A 20,353-nucleotide genomic window follows, 5' to 3' on the forward strand; every position below is an offset into this window, starting at 1 on the left:
ATCATTTGTTTAAATATTGGGGCATGAATTTGTAGCTGAAACTGCCATTGTGCATGCAAAGACAACCTTACAGTCACATGATTGATTGAGATTTGGTATGGGCCACCAAATTGTAGATAATTTATTTTGGTCTGCATATGTGAAAATACTTTATGATCTGTCTAGAAAAAGGGTGCTATGTGTTGATTGCTGTATTTTATTTATGTTGCTCTAACTTAAAACCTGTGTATGTTAGATTTGTATTTACCTGCAGCAGGTGGCATACTTCCTTTCTGCCTTTGGTAATTTTTTTGGACAAGGCTGTGCTTCTGGTATTGCAATCCAAGCAGGGCATGAAATGGAGAAATAACTCTGGAGGAATAAAAGTTATTATTGTCTTCATTCCTTTGGTATTTCTAATTGAGGATGTGACACAAAAAATATGGTGCAAACCTTTCGATAGGCCGTGTTCCACATTTAGTTTAACAATAAATGTGAGAATGTGAAGCTAAAGCATAATAAAGGTCTGTGCATGTTTTTATCCTGAAAACCTTCCAAAGTTGGTAGGTAAATTAAGGTCTGTGGTCAGAAATATTGAGTGTAAGTTGTCCATGAATCCTGACTGTGTTTCAGATAATAGTCCGGGGCAGGAAGATCTTTACAAATAAAATAATGTGCAGCCTTGGAAAGGTATCCACCAACATTACCAGTGTGTAAAAAACCTTCTCATAATTGGTAGTGGTACTATAAAATCAGTGGTCAGAGTATACCGAGGTAACAGAGGCCTTGCAAAAGGTTGCACAATCCCTCCTGGTAAGGAAAAGGAATTCTTTGCTTGTGACAGACTTCTGTTTATATTCCTCACCCTTTTAAGTCGTCAACGATGTAGGAGGCTGGCCTGGCTTATAGTGGGTACCTGAGGGAACTTACACCTTGTGCCAGGTCCAGTTATCCCTTATTAGTAGATTAGTAGTGTTCTAGCAGCGTAGGCTGATAGAGGTAGCCATAGCAGAGCAGCTCACGCTGAACTAGGAGACACGCAAAGCTCCTACTATACCACTTATATCATATAGGTACTATATCACAAGAAACACAATACTCAGGGTTACTAAAAATAAAGGTACTATATTTTAGTGACAATGTCCCAAAAATATCTCAGAGGATGTACTCCCTTAGGAGGTAAGTAAAACACACAAAATATACACACAAATCAAAATCAGGTAAGTAAAACAGTCAGAAAGTAGTGCAAACACTGTAGAATACAATAGGATGCAATAGGCCTAGGGGCAACACAAACCATATACTAAGAAAGTGGAATGCGAACCACGAATGGACCCTTAGGCTAGTGTAGTCTGCTCTTCATCCATTTGGCGATGGCCTTCATTCCTTTGTGGAGATAGGTCTTGGCGGCGTCTTTGGTGAGGGAGAGGATCAGCTGGGTGTCTTGTTGAGCATTGACACATCTTGCTATCTAGAGGCCTAATAAATTGTGATGGTTAGCAACCTTGTTTATTTCATCTAGGTCACTGGACAGGACACTGTTGCTGAGAGGTGCTCCAATTAGCCAATAGTACCTTCTTTGTTATTTTATGATTGCATACTGTTAAGAAGAGTCCTCTAGAATACTAAGTAAAAGAGTATCATGGATGATCGGTTGGTTATTCTTCTTCCAAAGGTTGTACCTTGTTGATTATAATATTTTACAGAGATTTTTCAATACTCACAGTTGAATCACTTTGAAGCTGTTGTGTGTTCTATTAGTATTAATTGTAGTAGTAGTAATGTGAAAAGCAACACTTCAGTTTTTATAAATTGAACAGTTAGACTAAAAAGAAATGTAACAATTGTCAGCACACCTGAAACACATTTCGAAGTGTAACTCTAAACAGAAGTGATTGTAGTGGGTTTACCCTGTACTCCAACCACCTAACTGCAGACCTTTAACCATATCATTAACGCTTTATTCTTAACTCTTAACCCTTTAGTCTTAACCATTACCCTGTAACTAAACTATACCCTTATCTAAATCACAGAAGTGAGCGTGGCATCAGGAGCAGTCCTAGACTTTCCAGCGTAGTTTAGGAAGTGTTGTGTTTTTTAAATATTGAGCTGCAGAAGTAATAAAAAGTGTTGTTATTTTCAAACGTTTAACACAATACCTCTCCAAAGCTTCCTTTATAAACTGCCTCTAGATTGCTCTAAATTTAGCATGTCCTAGTTCATGTAAAGCCTCTCTTCTGGATCCAATCAAACTTTACCACTTTGCAATCGAAATAAATGACTGGGTGCAGTAAATTTAGACTGAACTAATAATAAAAATTGGCAACTTCTACAGTTTTTAACGATTTTAATGTGTTGTGACATTTGGTTAAATGTTTTCGCATTTTAAACCTGATAGTTGAAGAATTACTATGGTTGAAACATCCTATAGATCACCAAAGTGTAACGTGTAAGTGTGATAGCATGAAAACACTTCTGCCTCACAATACTATCAAGTACCTAAAGTTTCCCATTGAAGGGGGAGCCAGGCCACTTCTCGCTGGCTAGAATCCGATTAGAAGGGTGGAAAGATTCACATCAGATTCCTGTGACTCATTTAACACCCAATCAAGTTCTTACCCAAATAAATGCCACCAAAGATGAAGAAGTTTGTTAAAGAGGCTTCATACCTAGTAAAATTGGCAGTTGTGAGGGAACAAGTAGATATGCAAATATATAGAGGCATCTCTTCAGGGTTTAGTGTATTTGTGATCAACATGTTTCAAATTTGCTTCAGCTTTCTTAGCAGATCTAGTAACCCGCAAATTGGAAACTACCTGTTGGATAAATTCTCACTTAAGGGACCTTCAGTTTTACTCTGGCTCAACTCCACCATAGAAGATTACTGCAAATGGGTCACTCTTGATAGTGATGAAGGTGGGATTACCTAATGCACTTATGTAGGAGTTCAGATTGTGCCATGTGGGATTTAAAAGAATCGTACAATTTATGTAGAAGGGGAAACCTTACATTTTTCCTGAGGATTTTTTTAACATCCATCTGGCAATTAATAAAAGTCTCTGACTTTCTAAAATGTGCACGATCTAATGTTGATCACGATCTATCCACTAGAAGTGAATTCACACTGAACTTGGTCCTGGAGATAAACCTTTGACAGATTCTCCACCCTCCTTTGACCATAACACTGGACAAGTAGCATTTTGAGACTCACGTGCCTGCTATTATAAGAATTTTGTTTATTCTACAATCCAAAGAAGAACTCAGGATAATAATAATCCTTGTTGACTTTTTCCAGTGAAAACAATATCTGCTATTAGTAAAAGAAGATACCAATGCTGTTTGAAAAAAACAGGAAATCTGAAACTGATCTGATCAAGAGCATGACCAACTACCTCTGACCTTGATGCTGTAGATGGTTGACTCTGATTTTCTTAGTGAAGGTTGTGCCCAGGACACCATCGCTACCTCATTGTCTATTCCAGTAAGGCATAGGGTGTGTATTTGCCTTATGGAATGTTGCAAATTTGACATTAAGGTTGCCAGAACTCAACGGGTGCAACTAGAGCCGTATGTTACTTGGCTGTAACACCTGCTTACCCTTACCATCCTAATCGTTTTTGCAGTACCTTCCTGCCCAGGCTTACCTGCGTGTTGTCTAGAGTAGCCAATTAGAACACACCTTTGAATCTCTAGAACTGTGGGCACATGATGAAGAATCCATTCACAGTGGGATTTACAGGATCAATGAAACATTAAGGAAGGCAGTACAGCATAAGAAGTAAAACACAACTGTGACAAAAGTACAGTCAACAGCTACAGTACTCTAAACGTCGAAAAAAAAAAAAACAGGGAATGAACAATAACTGCCCTTTAATTTCACCCCCATACAATCATAAGAACTTTTGCTCATCTTTGAATGTTAACCTCTTGGAGAAGAAAACACACAAAATCCTTTCATTACCTAGATCTAGACTTGTAAAAATACCCCAATGCTTCTATTCTCTGAGCTCACACAACCATTTGTGGGTTTGTAAATACAGTACTTTTGCCAGCAGTGTGCCACTATGAAAGAGTTAAAATGTAAAGCCTCAGAGACCCATTGCAACATGTAGAGCAATTACATGTCCAAGTATTTTGCTACCAGCCCCTCCACCTAAAAAAGTGTGTTAGCGCTATTCCAATTGATATATATATTTTTTAATTTACTGATCCATCCGATCGTAAATAAAAACGAACTCTTGCATCATTTTGTAAGTACGTGTTTGTTTTGACACCAGCGTGCTCCTACGAAATATCATCTCACTTTTTTTTTTTTTTTTTTTTTTTTTAACGTGTGCTGCATAGTTGTACAGCATCACCAAAAGCCATTGGCAAAGCAATTAGGTCGCAAAGGAGAGACCTGTTGGCTTTGCCAATGTTGGTTCCTTTGTTCTCTTCTACGTTGTTTACCCCTCTTACTCATTTGTTTTTCTTTAAGCACATTTTAGCATGTTATGGTCATATCTATGAATGACTTCCACCACCAAAGGGCTTTGCCCATATTCAATTTTGTAATTCTGCATTTTTGAATTAATGTGTCCTTTTGTCAACTGCTTTGGACACAAACTCCATAAGAAATATAGAATGGTAAATATTTTCGAATGCTGAAATGTTGAATCTGTATCAGTGTATTTACAAGTACTTCTTGTAAGTACAGTCATTTCATTCATCAGCGCCCGAAGGGCATAGGCTTAAACTCCATAGTTATTACCTTCTGGAAAGGCCTCTCTATCTAATATTTGCACTATAAGATATGCATGGGCTGCAACTATTAAGTGAAACATCAGGGATGTGGAATTCCTATCGCCCGACGCCCAGGACATCTTGTTTGGGGTCAAGGGCAACAAGTTTTTATATTTACTTTGCCCTTGGGACAAGTAGGCCCAACCCCCTGCAGCACAAACCCTTTGGCTGCCTGTTTACAGAGAGTGGAACTCTCTGCAGTTGAGGTAATGTGTTTCCAAAAGATAATGCTGTTCGCACTTGTATTTATGGTTCATTATTTGAAAACCTTCATTATTAGGGTGCGTGCTGTAAATAAATGTTTTAAGGTCACACTTCACTACTTCCAGTACAAAAAAAAAAAAACGTGTACACACATGTTTGAAAAGTTTAGGCTAAGAGGCTAAGTATAATGCTCCCAGAATGCTCTCTGATTATATGCAAATGAAGTGTCATTTAGTAAAATGTGTTGATGCATGCTAATATTTCCCAAAAATATTTCTAATGGAAAATCAGTGTAACCATTTTCAACAAGATTATGGGAAGCATGAAAATAAACAAACACTGACAAAGCCAACTGATCTGACATATTTTTATAAGTCTTTTAGTTTCATCAATGCGTGTCTTGTTTTCACATGACTTTATTGTTGTGGGAGCTACCAGGCCCTCAACATTGTAACAAACATTGGCAAAACCCCCCCAAAAAGTTTTTGAACTCTTAAAGCACACGTTGCCACCAGCGGCATAACAAAGGCCCCGCAGCCGCCCTCCAGGGGGCCCCTTCAGCACAGCACCTGCCCTGAGTGAGTCTGGAGAGGGGGCTCCTCCATGTTCTTTGCAAAGGGGCACCCTCCAGTTTCGTTACGTCACTGATTGCCACTGTAGTTCCTGACACTGAACAAAACTACTTTGTGTGCCAATATGCTCCTTGTGGAAGAGCAGAATGCGATCACTCACAGTAAAGCCAGCCGAAAGAGAGAGAAATAGAAGTTTAATAAAAACAAAATGTCTTTGTTAACACCAGACCTAATTAGGGACCAAGACCCACATGTAGGTAGCTTTTTGCATGTCGCAAACAGCGACTTTTGCTGTTTGCGACGTGCAAAAAGCACATTGCGATGCACAAACCCAGTTTTGTGATTCAGTAACCTGGTTACCGAATCACAAAACGGGTTTCGACTCGCAATTAGTAAGGGGTGTTCCCTTCCTAATTGCAACTCGCAGTGCAATGTAGGATTGTTTTGTGACCTCGAACGCGGGCGCAAACCAATCGCAGTTTGCACCCATTTCAAATGGGTGCTAACACTTTCGCAAAAGGGAAGGGATCCCCATGGGACCCCTTCCCCCATTGTGAATGTCACTGTAAACATTTTTTCAGAGCAGGCAGTGGTCCTGTGGACCACTGCCTGCTCTGAAAAAATGAAACGAAAACGTTTCATTTTTCGTTTTTGTTATGCATCTCGTTTTCCTTTAAGGAAAACGGGCTGCATTACAAACAAAAAACAAAAAAAACTACTTTATTGAAAAGCAGTCACAGACATGGTGGTCTGCTGTCTCCAGCAGGCCACCATTCGCGAGGGGGTCGCAAATTGCGACCCACCTCATGATTATTCATGATGTGGGCATTTGCGAAGCCCTTGCGAATCACAGATGGTGTCAAGGACACCCTCCTACATTCGGATTTGCGACTTGCAATTTGCAGGTCACAAATCTGAACCTACCTACTTATGGCCCCAAATTCTTAAAGAAAGTCACAAAAGTGCACCCTTGGTATATGTCGTACCCCTATAAAATATTTGTGAACTGTATTTTAGCATGGGTAAATACGATGTGTAGATTTGCTCATGTGAAAATCTATTGAGCATTTGCAAGTTCATTTTCCCTCCAGCCACTTTCTTCCCAACCCTGGAAGAAGTTCTAATTCTGCCATTGTCAGGAGTAAATGTCCAACCTTTCTTATTATGGGAAAATATTAGAGAGAAGCTGGTAAAAATCTTTAAAACATGCAGGTTAGTAGGTTTGCAGACTCAAAGGCATTCCAGCCCTGGAACTATTGCTTACTGCTTCCTCCAGCCCCAGTATGCAGATCTGCAGAAAGGTGACAAAATAAGGAAATTGCTACAGTAGGGATTGAAACTCCAAGTATTCAAGCCCTACTATGGTAGTAGCCCTGGCATAATCAGAGAGGCTATTAATTGCTGCCATAATTTGTCGCCACACTACATGGCACCAAAGGGACAAGTAGATCTTTTTACAGGACAAGTAGATTTGAGAAGCAACCTGTCCCCTGGACAAGTAGATATTTTAATAAATTCCACACCCCTGAACATGCATATACATCGCCACATTTGATCACATGGATGACCTACTGAAAGTAGGTTTTCTAAGGCTTCTAAGAACTAGCAATGCGATTGAGAGGAATGCAGGACTAGACTGAATGCATTAAAAGATGGAAATATCTTTTCTATGCTGCCCGTGGCATAGTTCCTGACAATTTGATAGTTGGAGTGATTTGCACTCTTGGAATCCATCCCTCAGGTTTATGAGATTAGTTAGCACTAGTCCAACTCTCAAAGTTCAACTCAGCTTGGTTGTTTGAATTAAAAAAACGTAGGAATCTCTCAAGGTTTCTAAAGTTACTTTTTATCAGTGTAAACAGTCAAAAGGTCAAAGAAAAGTAAGCGTTCACTCAAATACGTAATCCGTATGTACATTTTCATGTAACAAAACCTGCTTTTGAAGGATATGTTTCCATTACATTACGAAATGGGATTAATTCGGATAAAAGTTGGACTCCTGGATTTTAGTGAGTTAGTGCCATGCCGAAAAGTGAGAGTTAGCCAGTGTGCAGGCTGTGTGGATACAAAATGGAGTCATTAACCCATATTGTCTTTGCTTGCCCCCACCCCCTCACTTAACCTTTATTGTATTTGGTTCAGCGGGGTATGTCTTAGACCAAGTTCCTCAGCCTGCAAATAAGTAATGGATTTAATCCTAAAAGGTAATGTACCATAGTGGTTGGTCTGGTTTAGTTAAATTATCCAATGGGATAAAAAAATTATAACGGTCCTGACTAAGAAGGTGGGTTTTATAATACATGTTAATGCGAGTTTACTATTTATTATGTGTTATTGTGTGCTGTACCTTTTTATTATTGTGATTAAGACATTTTAGCCATTGCTTCTGGCAGCAGAGATGACGTTGCTTAGCTGCTTTTTCGTTTGTTTTCTTGTGTGTTAATGTGCTGTTTGAGCTCCCCACTCTTAATAATGTAGTTCTAACTTCTCTGCTTTGGGCTGGTAAAGGGCAGTTAATTGTATATGTTGTTGTTAATCTTTTTTTAGTTTCAGATTGTATTGTTTATACTTTTATCATATCAACTGAAGCTAGATTGTTTTTTATGTAGTTATTTTCTGATCTTGTAGAGTGAACCTTAGCAATTTGTTTATCTTTTCTTCTCGTATATAAACAGTAACTTTTGCTCTGATTCTCCCACAGTCAATTGCCTATTATTCTTAGAGTTTTCAAAATGCCAGTGCAAAGAATCACATTAATTGAAAAGATTGGCACCAGTTGTTATAGGAAGGAGCTGTAGGGTTAATTGGCAACCAGACTCCAGTCATGGATAAAGATGAACATCCTTTGATAGGGGAAAAGTCAGTTAATTTCCCAAAGCATTAAAAACATGAATCTGACCTTGGGTAAAATGCTTTAAGCTCTAATGCCCTTGAGCTAATTTCATGTTATATAAAACTTTAAAAAAGCACACAAATATATATATAAGGCAAGCAACTCTGGGATCTCCAGTCATCCTCTTACTTTTTCAATAATCAAATTCACATTTGAATGGCACAATCAAATGTTTATTGGTAATTGTTGACTCTTTTGTCACGTAATTAATTTCTTTCCCTGTGATTTATGGACAATACCTTATTATTTGTAGTAGTCAAAGAGCTCTGGCTTGCTGAAGTACCCAGAGACAACCTAACCTTGGTGATTCTTGAAACTGGCACAGTCCTTCTGAATTGAAAGTGAAGTATATTAACCCCTACGCTTCCAGGCCTTCTCCCCTTCCTGTGCCAGGCCTTTTTTTTGCCTATTTGGAATATTTCTCGATAAGGCCCTCATAACTTTTTGTCCACATACGCTACCCATGCCAAATTTGTGTCCTTTTTTTCCAACATCCTAGGGATTCTAGAGGTACCCAGACTTTGTGGGTTCCCCTGAGGGAGGCCAAGAAATTAGCCAAAATACAGTGAGAATTTGGTTTTTTTTCCAAACAAATGGGGAAAAAGGGGCTGCAGAAGAAGGCTTGTAGTTTTTTGCCCTGAAAATGGCAGCAACAAAGAGTTTGCGGTGCTAAATTCACCAGCTTCCCAGCTTTCCGGAACAGGCAGACTTGAATCAGAAAACCCAATTTTTCAACACAATTTTGGCATTTTACTGGGACATATCCCATTTTTATGATTTTTTAGTGTTTTCAGCCTCCTTCCAGTCAGTGACAGAAATGTGCGTGAAACCAATGCTGGATCCCAGAAACCTAAACATTTCTGAAAAGTAGGCAGAATTCTGAATTTAGCAAGGGGTAATTTGTGTAGATCCTACAAGGGTTTCCTACAGAAAATAACAACTGAAATAAAAAAATATTGAAATTGAGGGAAAAAAAACTAATTTTCTCTACATTTTACTCAGTAACTTTTTCGTGCAATGTCAGATTTTTGAAAGCAACATACTGTTACGTCTGCTGGACTCTACTGGTTGTGGGGATATATAGGGCTTGTAGGTTCATCAAGAACCCTAGGTACCCAGAGCCAATAAATGAGCTGCACCCTGCAGTGGGTTTTCATTCTATACTGGGTATACAGCAATTCATTTGCTGAAATATAAAGAGTGAAAAATAGCTATCAAGAAAACCTATGTATTTCCAGAATGGGCACAAGATAAGGTATTGAGGAGCAGTGGTTATTTGCACATCTCTGAATTCCGGGGTGCGCATACTAGCATGTGAATTACAGGGCATTTCTCAAATAGACGTCTTTTTTACACACTCTCTTATATTTGGAAGGAAAAAATGTAGAGAAAGAGAAGGGGCAATAACACTTGTTTTGCTATTCTGTGTTCCCCCAAGTCTCCCGATAAAAAAGGTACCTCACTTGTGTGGGTAGGCCTTGCGCCTGCGACAGGAAATGCCCCAAAACACAACGTGGACACATCACATTTTTCTACAGAAAACAGAGGTGTTTTTTGCAAAGTGCCTACCTGTAGATTTTAGCCCATAGCTCAGCCGGCACCCAGAAAAACCTACAAAACCTGTGCATTTTCGAAAACTAGAGACCTAGGGGAGTCCAAGATGGGGTAACTTGTGTGGCTCTTACCAGGTTCTGTTACCCAGAATCCTTTGCAAACCTCAAAATGTGGCTAAAAAACACTTTTTCCTCACATTTCGGTGACAGAAAGTTCTGGAATCTGAGAGGAGCCACAAATTTCCTTCCACCCAGTGTTTCCCCAAGTCTCCTGATAAAAATTATACCTCACTTGTGTGGGTGGGCCAGGTGCCTGCAACAGAAAAAGGCCACAAACTTGTAGAGATTATGGGGATAGCACAGCAAGTTGATAAGCACATATTCTTCTTTTATACATCTTTAGGCTGACTCTGCTTGGGGGACCCACTTAAATGAGGTGTCATTTTACTTGGGAGACTGAGGGGAACGCTGGGGAGTAGGAATTTTGTGCTGGAGCGGTGATCGTACAAAGAAAAGTCAGGAAAATATGCTTTTTTAAGCAGATTTTGAGGTTTGCAGAGGAGTCTGGGTAAGAAAATGTTGGGGGATTCACGCAAGCCACACCTCCCTGGACTCTTTGGGGTATCTAGTTTTAAAAAATGTCTGGGTTTGGTAGGTTTCCCTAGATGAAGGCCGCACCCAGGACCAAAAACATAGGTGCCATTCCCCCCCCAAACACAGTTAGTTTTGTAATATATCATTTTGATGTGCCCACATACCTCTGTGGTGTGCCAAACACTAAAATTGTGAAAAGAAACGCACTTAGGTTATGTGAAAAAGACTCCTCACCTACCAACCAAGTTGGTGCCATGCTTCATCATCGGGGTCCCACCTGAGACACCTAGCGTGTCACAAGTGTGCTGCGACGCCTGATTACAGCGGAGCAGGTTTTTTAATTCTCACTCAAGGGCCCATCACTTTCATACGCCCACATGCCCGATACAGCAATCCCACCAGCTGATGAGTGTGTGGACTGGCGTTTGGCTGGCACTGCCCAAGGGGGGCAGAGATGGCCAATACGAAATTTCCCTGGTGTCTAGTGGTTTTTGGCCGAAAAATCAGCTGATCCACTGAAAACGGGGATAGGGGAAAAGGACAAACCCTATCCTTTCCCCCGTGTCTGTTCCCCCCCCTCCAGCTTCCAGCGCGTCCTCAGCAATACTTGATGACATCGGTGCGCTGTGAGTGCGCTGACGTCATCAGATTGCTGGGGGGGGGGGAAGGGTGGAAGGGGAAGGGATTCCGTGGGCCGGGTGCAGGGTGAGGTGATCTCGTCCAAGGCATACAAGCGGTTAAAATGGGTAGCTGCTAAATTCAGCCTACACTTAAACCTACATAAATGTGACATGCAGGAGTTGAATGCGCTGTCCCCACATTTAACACTAGTCTATCCAACACAGCTAAGTGCATCATTATTTGCTGATCCTCAAAGATCTAAATGTCTTTAAGTCAGACTTACTATGTAATTCTTTTTTCACCAGCATATCAAGCATGATTTTAGTTGTGGGTGTCATCAGTCTGTGATTTAATGACCTTGCTGATTGTGGCTGAAAGAGCTACACTGCTTAACTGACATTTCAATCAATCAGTCCTACAACCCAAATATAGATAATTGGTTTAAAATACATTTGAGCTGTTAAATACCACGTTCAGGATTGTGACTGAGGTACCTTCTTGGTGGTTAATTTTGTAATTTTTTTTATAGACTCTTTGGTTTAAAAAAAAGAATCTAGATACTTGAAAATGTATTGTCAGTTTTATAGAGCGCTGCGTATGCCTAGGAGCTTCTTGGCTCTGACAAAACCAGTATATAAATCTTGGCAGGCTTTAGTGGGGGTAGAGTCAAGGCTTCAGTGGTAATGGAATATAGAACATTTGATTGTAATGTTTGGGATGTAATACTACGTTGGAAAATGTTATCTTGTAATTTGGGTGGTCGGTTAGAGGTGATTAAGAAGGAAGAGTGGAGTGGGGATTAAATGTCCACCTCTTATATTTGTACCTGCTGAGGATGAGTAAAGGATTATCTTCCTACAGAAGCATGGGGCATATCATTGCGATAGCTTCTGAGCTTTTCTGAACTTCAAAATGTATATTGCTTTAACTAGTTACAGTGGAAGGATGTTGTAGAGCTGGTGTGCTTTAATAGAAAAGACCTTGCAACTCACACATGACCTCTTGTGCTCAGAATTAGTTGCTGTAGGGTCTGCAGACATCAGTGTTGAGACCAGCTTGATGGGACTTAAACTGGGCACCTAAATTTCAAGGTTTTCCCCCACTAATAGCTTTATGAACCAAACACAAAAGTTTGTGTTTGGTACATTCTTGCCGAGTACGTTAAGTAATTAGGGGCATACGTTACAGTAAATCTACAGCCATTTTTATTTTGCTAAGATTTCTGTTATTTTATGTTTTTCATCAATAGTGATCCATACGTGAAACTGACAGTATATGATCCAGGGAATGGCATCCTTACGAGTGTTCAGACAAAAACAATCAGAAAGGTAAATATAAGAAAATAATATGTTGCTTTTTGCTATGCTTAAAAATGTTTAGAATTGGTTGATTGTTTAGTTGGAGGGGAAAAGAGTTGAGTTAGATATAAGCCCCTTTGTTCTAGGCACTTTAAATTCTAATTGTGTTTACATCTCATTATTGCTGCCCAACTCGTTCTTTTGCTTTCAAAGCAGTCTTCCTGTTTCCGTTCTTTCTTTCTTTGGTTCTTTCAAAGTATTTCTGACAGTCCCCTTTTAAACATAAAATATACACACAAGGGGGCGTGGCTTGAGAGGCCAACATGGCGGATGCTCTTTGATTGAGCTCCGCACCGAATCCCTCATAATCTTAAAATGCATCCTGCTTAATATTCCGATACTGGCCTGGCCTAGACAAATTTCATAATCTACAGCCCAGGACTAGAAAAGAACTGTGTCTCGAACTCCTGATGCTGCCTGTGACTCATGGTGTGAGAGCTGCTACTGCCGGCCTGAAGTGGCCCTGGTCGGGATGGAAGCAGGCTCCAGAAGCTGCTGCAAGTGGGACCTCTTCGTGGCCTGGGACCCTGGCGTATTGGAACTGTGCTCCCCGATAGACAGTAAGGATCTGAGGGGTGCTGGGAGGGGGTACCTGTTGCCAATTTTCTGTCTGTGGTGCTGGTCCTGCGTGGCCAAGGATATGGATCGACCTGACACGAAACACTGAGTGCCCAAAAGTGCACGGCTTGTCTGCTTCACCACTAGAGGTGGCAGGAGACTTCTGTGGCTCAACTGGTGCCTGCTGCCCACTGGACCTTGTGCGACCCGCAAGGCTTTGAGACCTGGGCCGCTCCTCCTCCTCCTTCCTTCTAAAACAGTGTGGCCCAGGCACTGATCCGACATAATTAGGCGGTCGTCTTCTGCAGAGGCCCCAATGGTGGAGACAAGCCATTATCAGAGGGCCAGAGGCCCCCACCTCCCCTCGCCAGTTCTCGTGGCCCCTTCCCCTGTTTTTCAGTGGACAGATGGACAGCATACCTCCCGACTAAACCTTAACCCCCTGCAATGTCTGTGAACCGATTCCTGGTGGCATCTGGGCCCAGGACTGCCTGCTGTCATCAACACAGGCCCTCTTTTGCCGCATGGTTGGGGCTCACAGGCTTGTATGTTAATCCGCAGATCTGGGGCTCCACATGCTGCACACCTCTCTGTGGCAAGCGGGCCCCGGACGCTCCTCGACACCTCTCCTGGACCAGCCAAACCTAACCACCCGCACCTCTTGAAGACCCCCTACCTCATCGCTGGAACTCAAGCCATCAACCGTACTGCAGCCTCTCTGAGAGCCAGACTCAATTCACTAAATGTGCAGCCACCCATCGGGTTGTCTCCCCAGGTCTCTCTCCTCCTGACAAGTAACGGAATCAACACTTTGACCAGCATGGGCCACACAAGACAGATCAAAGGCCCTGTGATCAGGGAATGGCTAAACGTAGGTCTGTGGATCACCTCAGCACCTCAGGGTGTTGGTTTGAGACAGTGATCCTGAGAAGAAACATAGTCTCTGCTGGGGCCTGCTGCATCGTTGGAGCCTTTTAAATAAGTGACTAAGGGGAGAAGCGATATGGCTAAAGACAAAGACCCTAAGTTGTCCAGACAAGGTAAAATAGACTGTTATGCGAAAGCAACAATACCCGCAATGGGGTTAGAGCCTATCATCCCAACCATGCGGAACAACACAGCTCTATTATTGGCAACCCAATCCTCCTGGGAGGCCCTGCAAGATAGGCTTGGAGAAGTACAATTGGAGATATTACGCCTATGGCAAGACCTAATAAACAGATCTGAGAAAGTCACCATGGCAGAAACCAGGATCTCAGAAGTAGAAAACATCACCCATGGACTACGGAAAGAAGTATCTGACCTCCATGCCCTGACAAAAGACTTACACTGGAGGGTAGACGATGGAGAAAATAGCACCAGTAGGAATAAGGTAAGCTTCAGGGGTTTCCCGGAGGGGTCGGAGGGTCCAAATATGTAGGCTTTCCTGACCAAGTGGCTGGGGGCATCCCTTCCATCAGAACAGTATTCCTCCTGCTTTAACATAGAATGTGCTCATTAGGCGAGCACTAGAACACCATCTAGAGCCCCTCTGCATCCTATAATTGCACGTTTCTTAACTTTCCTGGACAGGGACATGATACAGAGGGAGGCCCGTCGCTTGGGAGAAATCCACTACGAAAATACTAAGATTATGATATTTCCAGACTACCCCTGTGAGGTGCAGAAACAGTGTCGTACTTTTGACTCTGTTAAAGCCAAACAGAGAGCCCTTCGGCTGAATTACATCCTGTTATTCCCATCAAAGCTCAGGGACACACTTGAGGCCAAGTCGTTATTTTTCCAGACCCCAGAGAAGGTGTGGGCGTGGTTGAAGAAGTGCCCTTCCCTAAGACTCTCTAGGGGAGATCGGTCAGGCAGAGGGGCACTCTTTTCGGCAGGGGCGAGACCCTAAACACACCGCCCGGACAGCGGAGACAAAGCCGCGATGATGGCACCCGGTGCCAGTAGACCCCATGACCCGAACAGAGACTTGGGGGAAATCTGGGCAGCCCTCGGATACTGAGAGAGATACATCCCTGTCCACAAAAAGCCAAAACCTTCTCAGGAACAGAGTGATCCAATTCTGGATGCCACAGAAGAGGACCAGTCCTCGGACCCAGACAATATGCATCTATTGGTCAAAGAGATTGCATTCATGGAACAAAAACAAATGTGCACTACTTAACCCATGAAGGATGGCATAGCAGAACAAAAGAAGCCTGCCAGCTGACTGGTGAAACTGAGTTGCAGTCAAACCCATGAGGGGAAGTTCGGATCCCTCTATCACCCCCCCCCCACACACACACACACAAAGCTCTCAGAGCTTACTGAGAAAGCATTTGTTCTTTGTTTTTTGTTTTTGTTCTCCCTTCACTCACTTTCTCTTATCATTGTCTTTTGTGGTTCTAAGGTAACTGTTGCTACTCTCAAGATTGAGAAGTTGAGGGTAAATGTTGGACAAAGGGCTACAGACCTCTCAAACTCTCTCCATGCATGCCTTGAATTGGCAGACATGGTTCGCTGCAAGGAGGAGGGTGGGGGTGGGCTGGAGGGGTGTTCCAAGTTTAAGTATTATTTTGTTTGGTTGCTTTTTAAGGCAAATGGTCATGTCCTTACCCCTGGGAGGACAAATACATGTGCACGGGCCTGCACATATTGATTTTTCTAAGATGACACTTCCCAACTTAGCTGAGGACCCCGTCTCATAGGCTGTTGACGTGGAATGTCAGTGTTGTAGGCAATAAAATAAAGAGGGGACTGGTTTTAGAATATAGTAGGAGAACGCAGCTCAATATAGTTCTCCTTCAAGAAACCCACTTACAGGGGCCACATTGCATATTTCTAGAGTGGGGCATACACCACCCTTGGACACACAGGATTTTTCATAGGTGCCAGAGGGCTAGCCATACTAATAAAACAAAAAAAAAATCTCCCCTTTTGGGTAATACAGACTTGGGTGGACCCAATTGGAAGATATATTGAGGTGCAGGGATACAGGGGATGGATTGAGATGACCTTGATGAGCACATATGGCCCTCCATGACTTCAGACTTCCACTGTGGCCAAAATAATGGACATCCTTTTACACTCCACCTCCATACTGCATATAGGAGGTGGGAACTTCAATGATGTCATGGCCACCGAACTCGACCGCTCTGGTACACAGGTGGTGGTTTCACAGTGGATGACACTGGCACAATTTGCAGTTAGTTGGTGCTCATTGACCTTAGGCGGGACAGTCATCCGATAAACAGGGACTATTCTTACTTTTCAGGGTCTCACCGGGCATATTATAGGCTAGACTATTTATTGTACCCTGGAGTGAAATAGGAGAGATACATATAGTCGACTATTTGACAAGAGGCTTATCTGACCACTCTCCACTTATGGTCCAAATAGAGCCCATTAGAGACCGGTGTAACACAGAATGGAAGTTAAATGCCTGTGATCTGAAAGGCAACAATATTGCACGAGGTCTTAGAGAAGATACGGAGGTCTACTTTAAGGAAAACTAAGTGACAGTGGAATCTAGGATTGTATTATCAGTAGAGTTCAAAACAGTGATCCGTGACAGGGCCCAGCACCTAATTGCACAAAAAATAGAAAAGAGATTGTAGGAAGTTGGCTCTGTATATACTATTTCAAAGTAAGAAATAGTGTGCACAGAGTCCAGGGGTTACCCTTAGAGGTAAGATAGTGGCAAAAATAGTTAATTCTAATGCTCTATTTTGTGGTAGTGTGGTCGAGCAGTAGGCTTACCAGAGGGTAGTGTTTAGCATTTTTTGTACACACACAGGCAATAAATGAGGAACACACACTCAAAGACTTACTCCAGGCCAATAGGTTTTTATATAGAAAAGTATATTTTCTTAGTTTATTTTAAGAACCACACGTTCAAGATTTACAAGTAATACTTCAAATGAAAGGTATTTCACTCGAGTATTCTTGGATGCGTCGCTGTTGCATTTTTCGTTGAAGTAGGGAGACAGACCGGTGGGGCTGGGGCCAAATCAGTTGTCATCTCCGTCTTCACTGCAGGGCTTCAGGTCAGCAGTCCTTCTTCTTTAGGATGCAGGAATCTAGTTTCCTAGGTTCTGGGGGGGCCCTAAATACTGAATTTAGGGCTGTGTTTAGGTCTGGGAGGGCAGTAGCCAATGGCTACTGTCCTTCAGGGTGGCTACACCATCTTTGTGCCTCATCCCTGTGGGGATGGGGGCACAGCCCTAATCCTATTGGGGGAATCCTCCTTCTACAAAATGGAGGATTTCTAAAAGAAAGAGTCACCTCAGCTCAGGACACCTTAGGGGCTGTCCTGACTGGGGGGTGACTCCTCCTTGTTTTTCTCATTATCTCCTCCAGCCTTTCCGCCAAAAGTGGGGGCAGTGGCCGGAGGGGCGGGCATCTCCACTAGCTGGGATGCCCTGTGGCGCTGTAACAAAGGGGGTGAGCCTTTGAGGCTCACCGCCAGGTGTTACAGTAGCAGGGGGAGGTGAGAAGCACCTCCACCCAGTACGGGCTTTGTTCCTGGCCACAGAGTGACAAAGGCACTCTCCCCATGTGGCCAGCAACATGTCTGGTGTGTGGCAGGCTGGCAAAAACTAGTCAGCCTACACTGGAAGTCAGGTATGTTTTCAAAGGGGATCTCTAAGATGCCCTCTGGGTGTATTTTACAATAAATTGCACACTGATGCCAGCGTGCATTTATTGTGCTGAGAAGTTTGATATCAAACATCCCATTTTTCAGTGTAGCCATTATGGTGCTGTGGAGTTTGTGTTTGACAGACTCCCAGACCATATACTCCTATGGCTACCCTGCACTTACAATGTCTAAGGTGTGGCTTAGACACTGTAGGGGCATAGTGCTCATGCACTAGAGGGGTGACTTACCTATGCCACAGGCAGTGTGAGGTTGGCATGGCACTCTGAGGGGAGTGCCATGTCGACTTAGTCATTTTCTCCCCACCAGCACACACAAGCTGTGAAGCTGTGTGCATGTGCTGAGTGAGGGGTCCCTAGGGTGGCATAGGACATGCTGCAGCCCTTAGAGACCTTCCCTGGCATCAGGGCCCTTGGTACCGGGGGTACCAGTTACAAGGGACTTACCTGGGTGCCAGGGTTGTGCCAATTGTGGAGACAAAGGTACAGTTTAAGGAAAGAACACTGGTGCTGGGGCCTGGTTAGCAGGGTCCCAGCACACTTTCAAATCATAACTTAGCATCAGCAAAGGCAAAAGGTCAGGGGGTAACCATACCAAGGAAGAATTTTCTTACACAACCTCCCCCCCACCCCCCCACTCTCCAAACGAAAGAGGATGAGACTAACCTTTCCCAAGAGAGTCTTCATCATTTTCTAAGTGGAAGAACCTGGAAAGGCCATGGGCATGGGCAGTCCCAGGTCTGTGTTCTACTATAAAGTCCATTCCCTGTAGGAATATGGACCACCTCAACAGTTTAGGATTTTCACCTTTCATTTGCATCAGCCATCTGAGAGGTCTGTGGTCAGTCTGAACTACAAAGTGAGTACCAAAGAGGTATGGTCTCACCTTCTTTAGGGACCACACCACAGCAAAAGCCTCCCTCTCAATGGCACTCCAACGCTGCTCCTTGGGGATGAACCTCCTGCTAATGAAAGCAACAGGCTGGTCAAGGCCATCATCATTGGTTTGGGAAAGGCCTGTTGGCATTCTACAGTGCAGTTTACCTTCTTGGGCATTTTCTTAGAGGTAAGTTCTGTGAGGGGTGTCACTATAGATCCATATCCCTTCACAAACCTCCTATAGTAACCAGTCAAGCCAAGGAATGCCCTGACTTGAGTCTGGGTTTTTTGAGCTACCCAGTCCAGAATAGTCTGGATCTTGGGTTGGAGTAGCTGAACTTGGCCTCCACCTACAAGGTGTCCCAAGTAAACCACAGTACCCTGCCCTATCTGACATTTAGATGCCTTGATAGAGAGGCCTGCTGCTTGCAGGGCCTGCAAAACCTTCTTCAGGTGGACCCGGTGATCCTGCCAGCTGGAGCTAAAGACAGCAATATCATCAAGATAAGCTGCACTGAAGGACTCCAAGCCAGCAAGGACTTGATTCACCCACCTTTGGAAGGTGGCAGGGGCATTCTTTAAGCCAAAGGGCATCACAGTAAACTGATAGTACCCATCAGGTGTAGAGAATGCTGTTTTCTCTTTTGCTCCTGGTGCCATTTATATTTGCCAGTACCCTGCTGTTAAGTCAAAGGTATCTGGCAGCACCCAATTTGTCAATTAACTCATCTGCTCTTGGAATGGGATGAGCATCTGTCTTGGTGACAGAATTATTCCCTCTGTAGTCCACACAGAACCTCATCTCTCTTACCATCTTTGTAATGAGGTTTGGGGACTAAGACCACTGGGCTAGCCCAGGGGCTGTCAGAGTGCTCAATGACTCCCAACTCCAGCATCTTGTGGACCTCCACTTTGATGCTTTCCTTAACTTGGTCAGACTGTCTAAATTTTTTGTTTTTACAGGCATGCTGTCTCCTGTGTCCACATCATGGGTACACAGGTGTGTCTGACCAGGGGTTAGGGAAAAGAGATCAGCAAACTGTTGTAGGACTTTCCTACAGTCAGCTTGCTGTTGGCCAGAGAGGGTGTCTGAGTAGACCACTCCATCTACTGAGCCATCTTTAGGGTCAGAGGAGAGGAGATCAGGGAGATGTTCACTCTGTTTCCTGGTCCTCATCTGTAACCATTAACATGTTTACATCTGCCCTGTCATGAAAGAGTTTGAGGCGGTTCACATGGATCACCCTTTTGGGGGTCCTGCTAGTGCCTAGGTCCACCAGGTAGGTGAACTGACTCTTTCTCTCTAGCACTGGGTAAGGGCCATTCCATCTGTCCTGAAGTGCCCTGTGAGCCACAGGCTTCAGAACCCAGACTTTCTGCCCTGGTTGAAACTCAACCATAGTAGCCTTTTGGTCATACCACATCTTCTGGAGCTGTTGGTTGGCCTCAAGGTTTTTACTTGCCTTTTCCATGCACTCTGCCATCCTGGAACGTAGGCCTAGTACATAGTCCACTATATCTTGCTTTGGCTCATGAAGAGGTCTCTCTTAGCCTTCTTTCACAAGAGCTAGTGGTCCCCTAACAGGATGGCCAAACAAAGGTTCAAAGGGGGAAAACCCTACCCCCTTCTGAGGCACCTCTCTGTAGGTGAAAAACAGACATGGCAAGAGGACATCCCATCTCCTTTTGAGCTTTTCAGGGAGCCCCATGATCATGCCCTTC

General features: G+C 43.2%; 1 protein-coding gene across 1 annotated transcript in view; it reads left to right on the top strand.

Annotated features, from left to right (window-relative positions):
- Positions 1–20,353, top strand: part of NEDD4 (NEDD4 E3 ubiquitin protein ligase) — a 1,239,834-nt gene that overhangs the window by 71,394 nt on the left and 1,148,087 nt on the right. The window contains exon 3 of the mRNA XM_069222425.1: positions 12,448–12,526. Within this exon, the coding sequence (XP_069078526.1) occupies positions 12,448–12,526 (79 nt within the window). The remainder of the gene's footprint in view (positions 1–12,447; positions 12,527–20,353) is intronic.

The sequence above is a fragment of the Pleurodeles waltl genome, chromosome 3_1, assembly GCF_031143425.1.
Source record: "Pleurodeles waltl isolate 20211129_DDA chromosome 3_1, aPleWal1.hap1.20221129, whole genome shotgun sequence".
NCBI lineage: Eukaryota > Metazoa > Chordata > Amphibia > Caudata > Salamandridae > Pleurodeles > Pleurodeles waltl.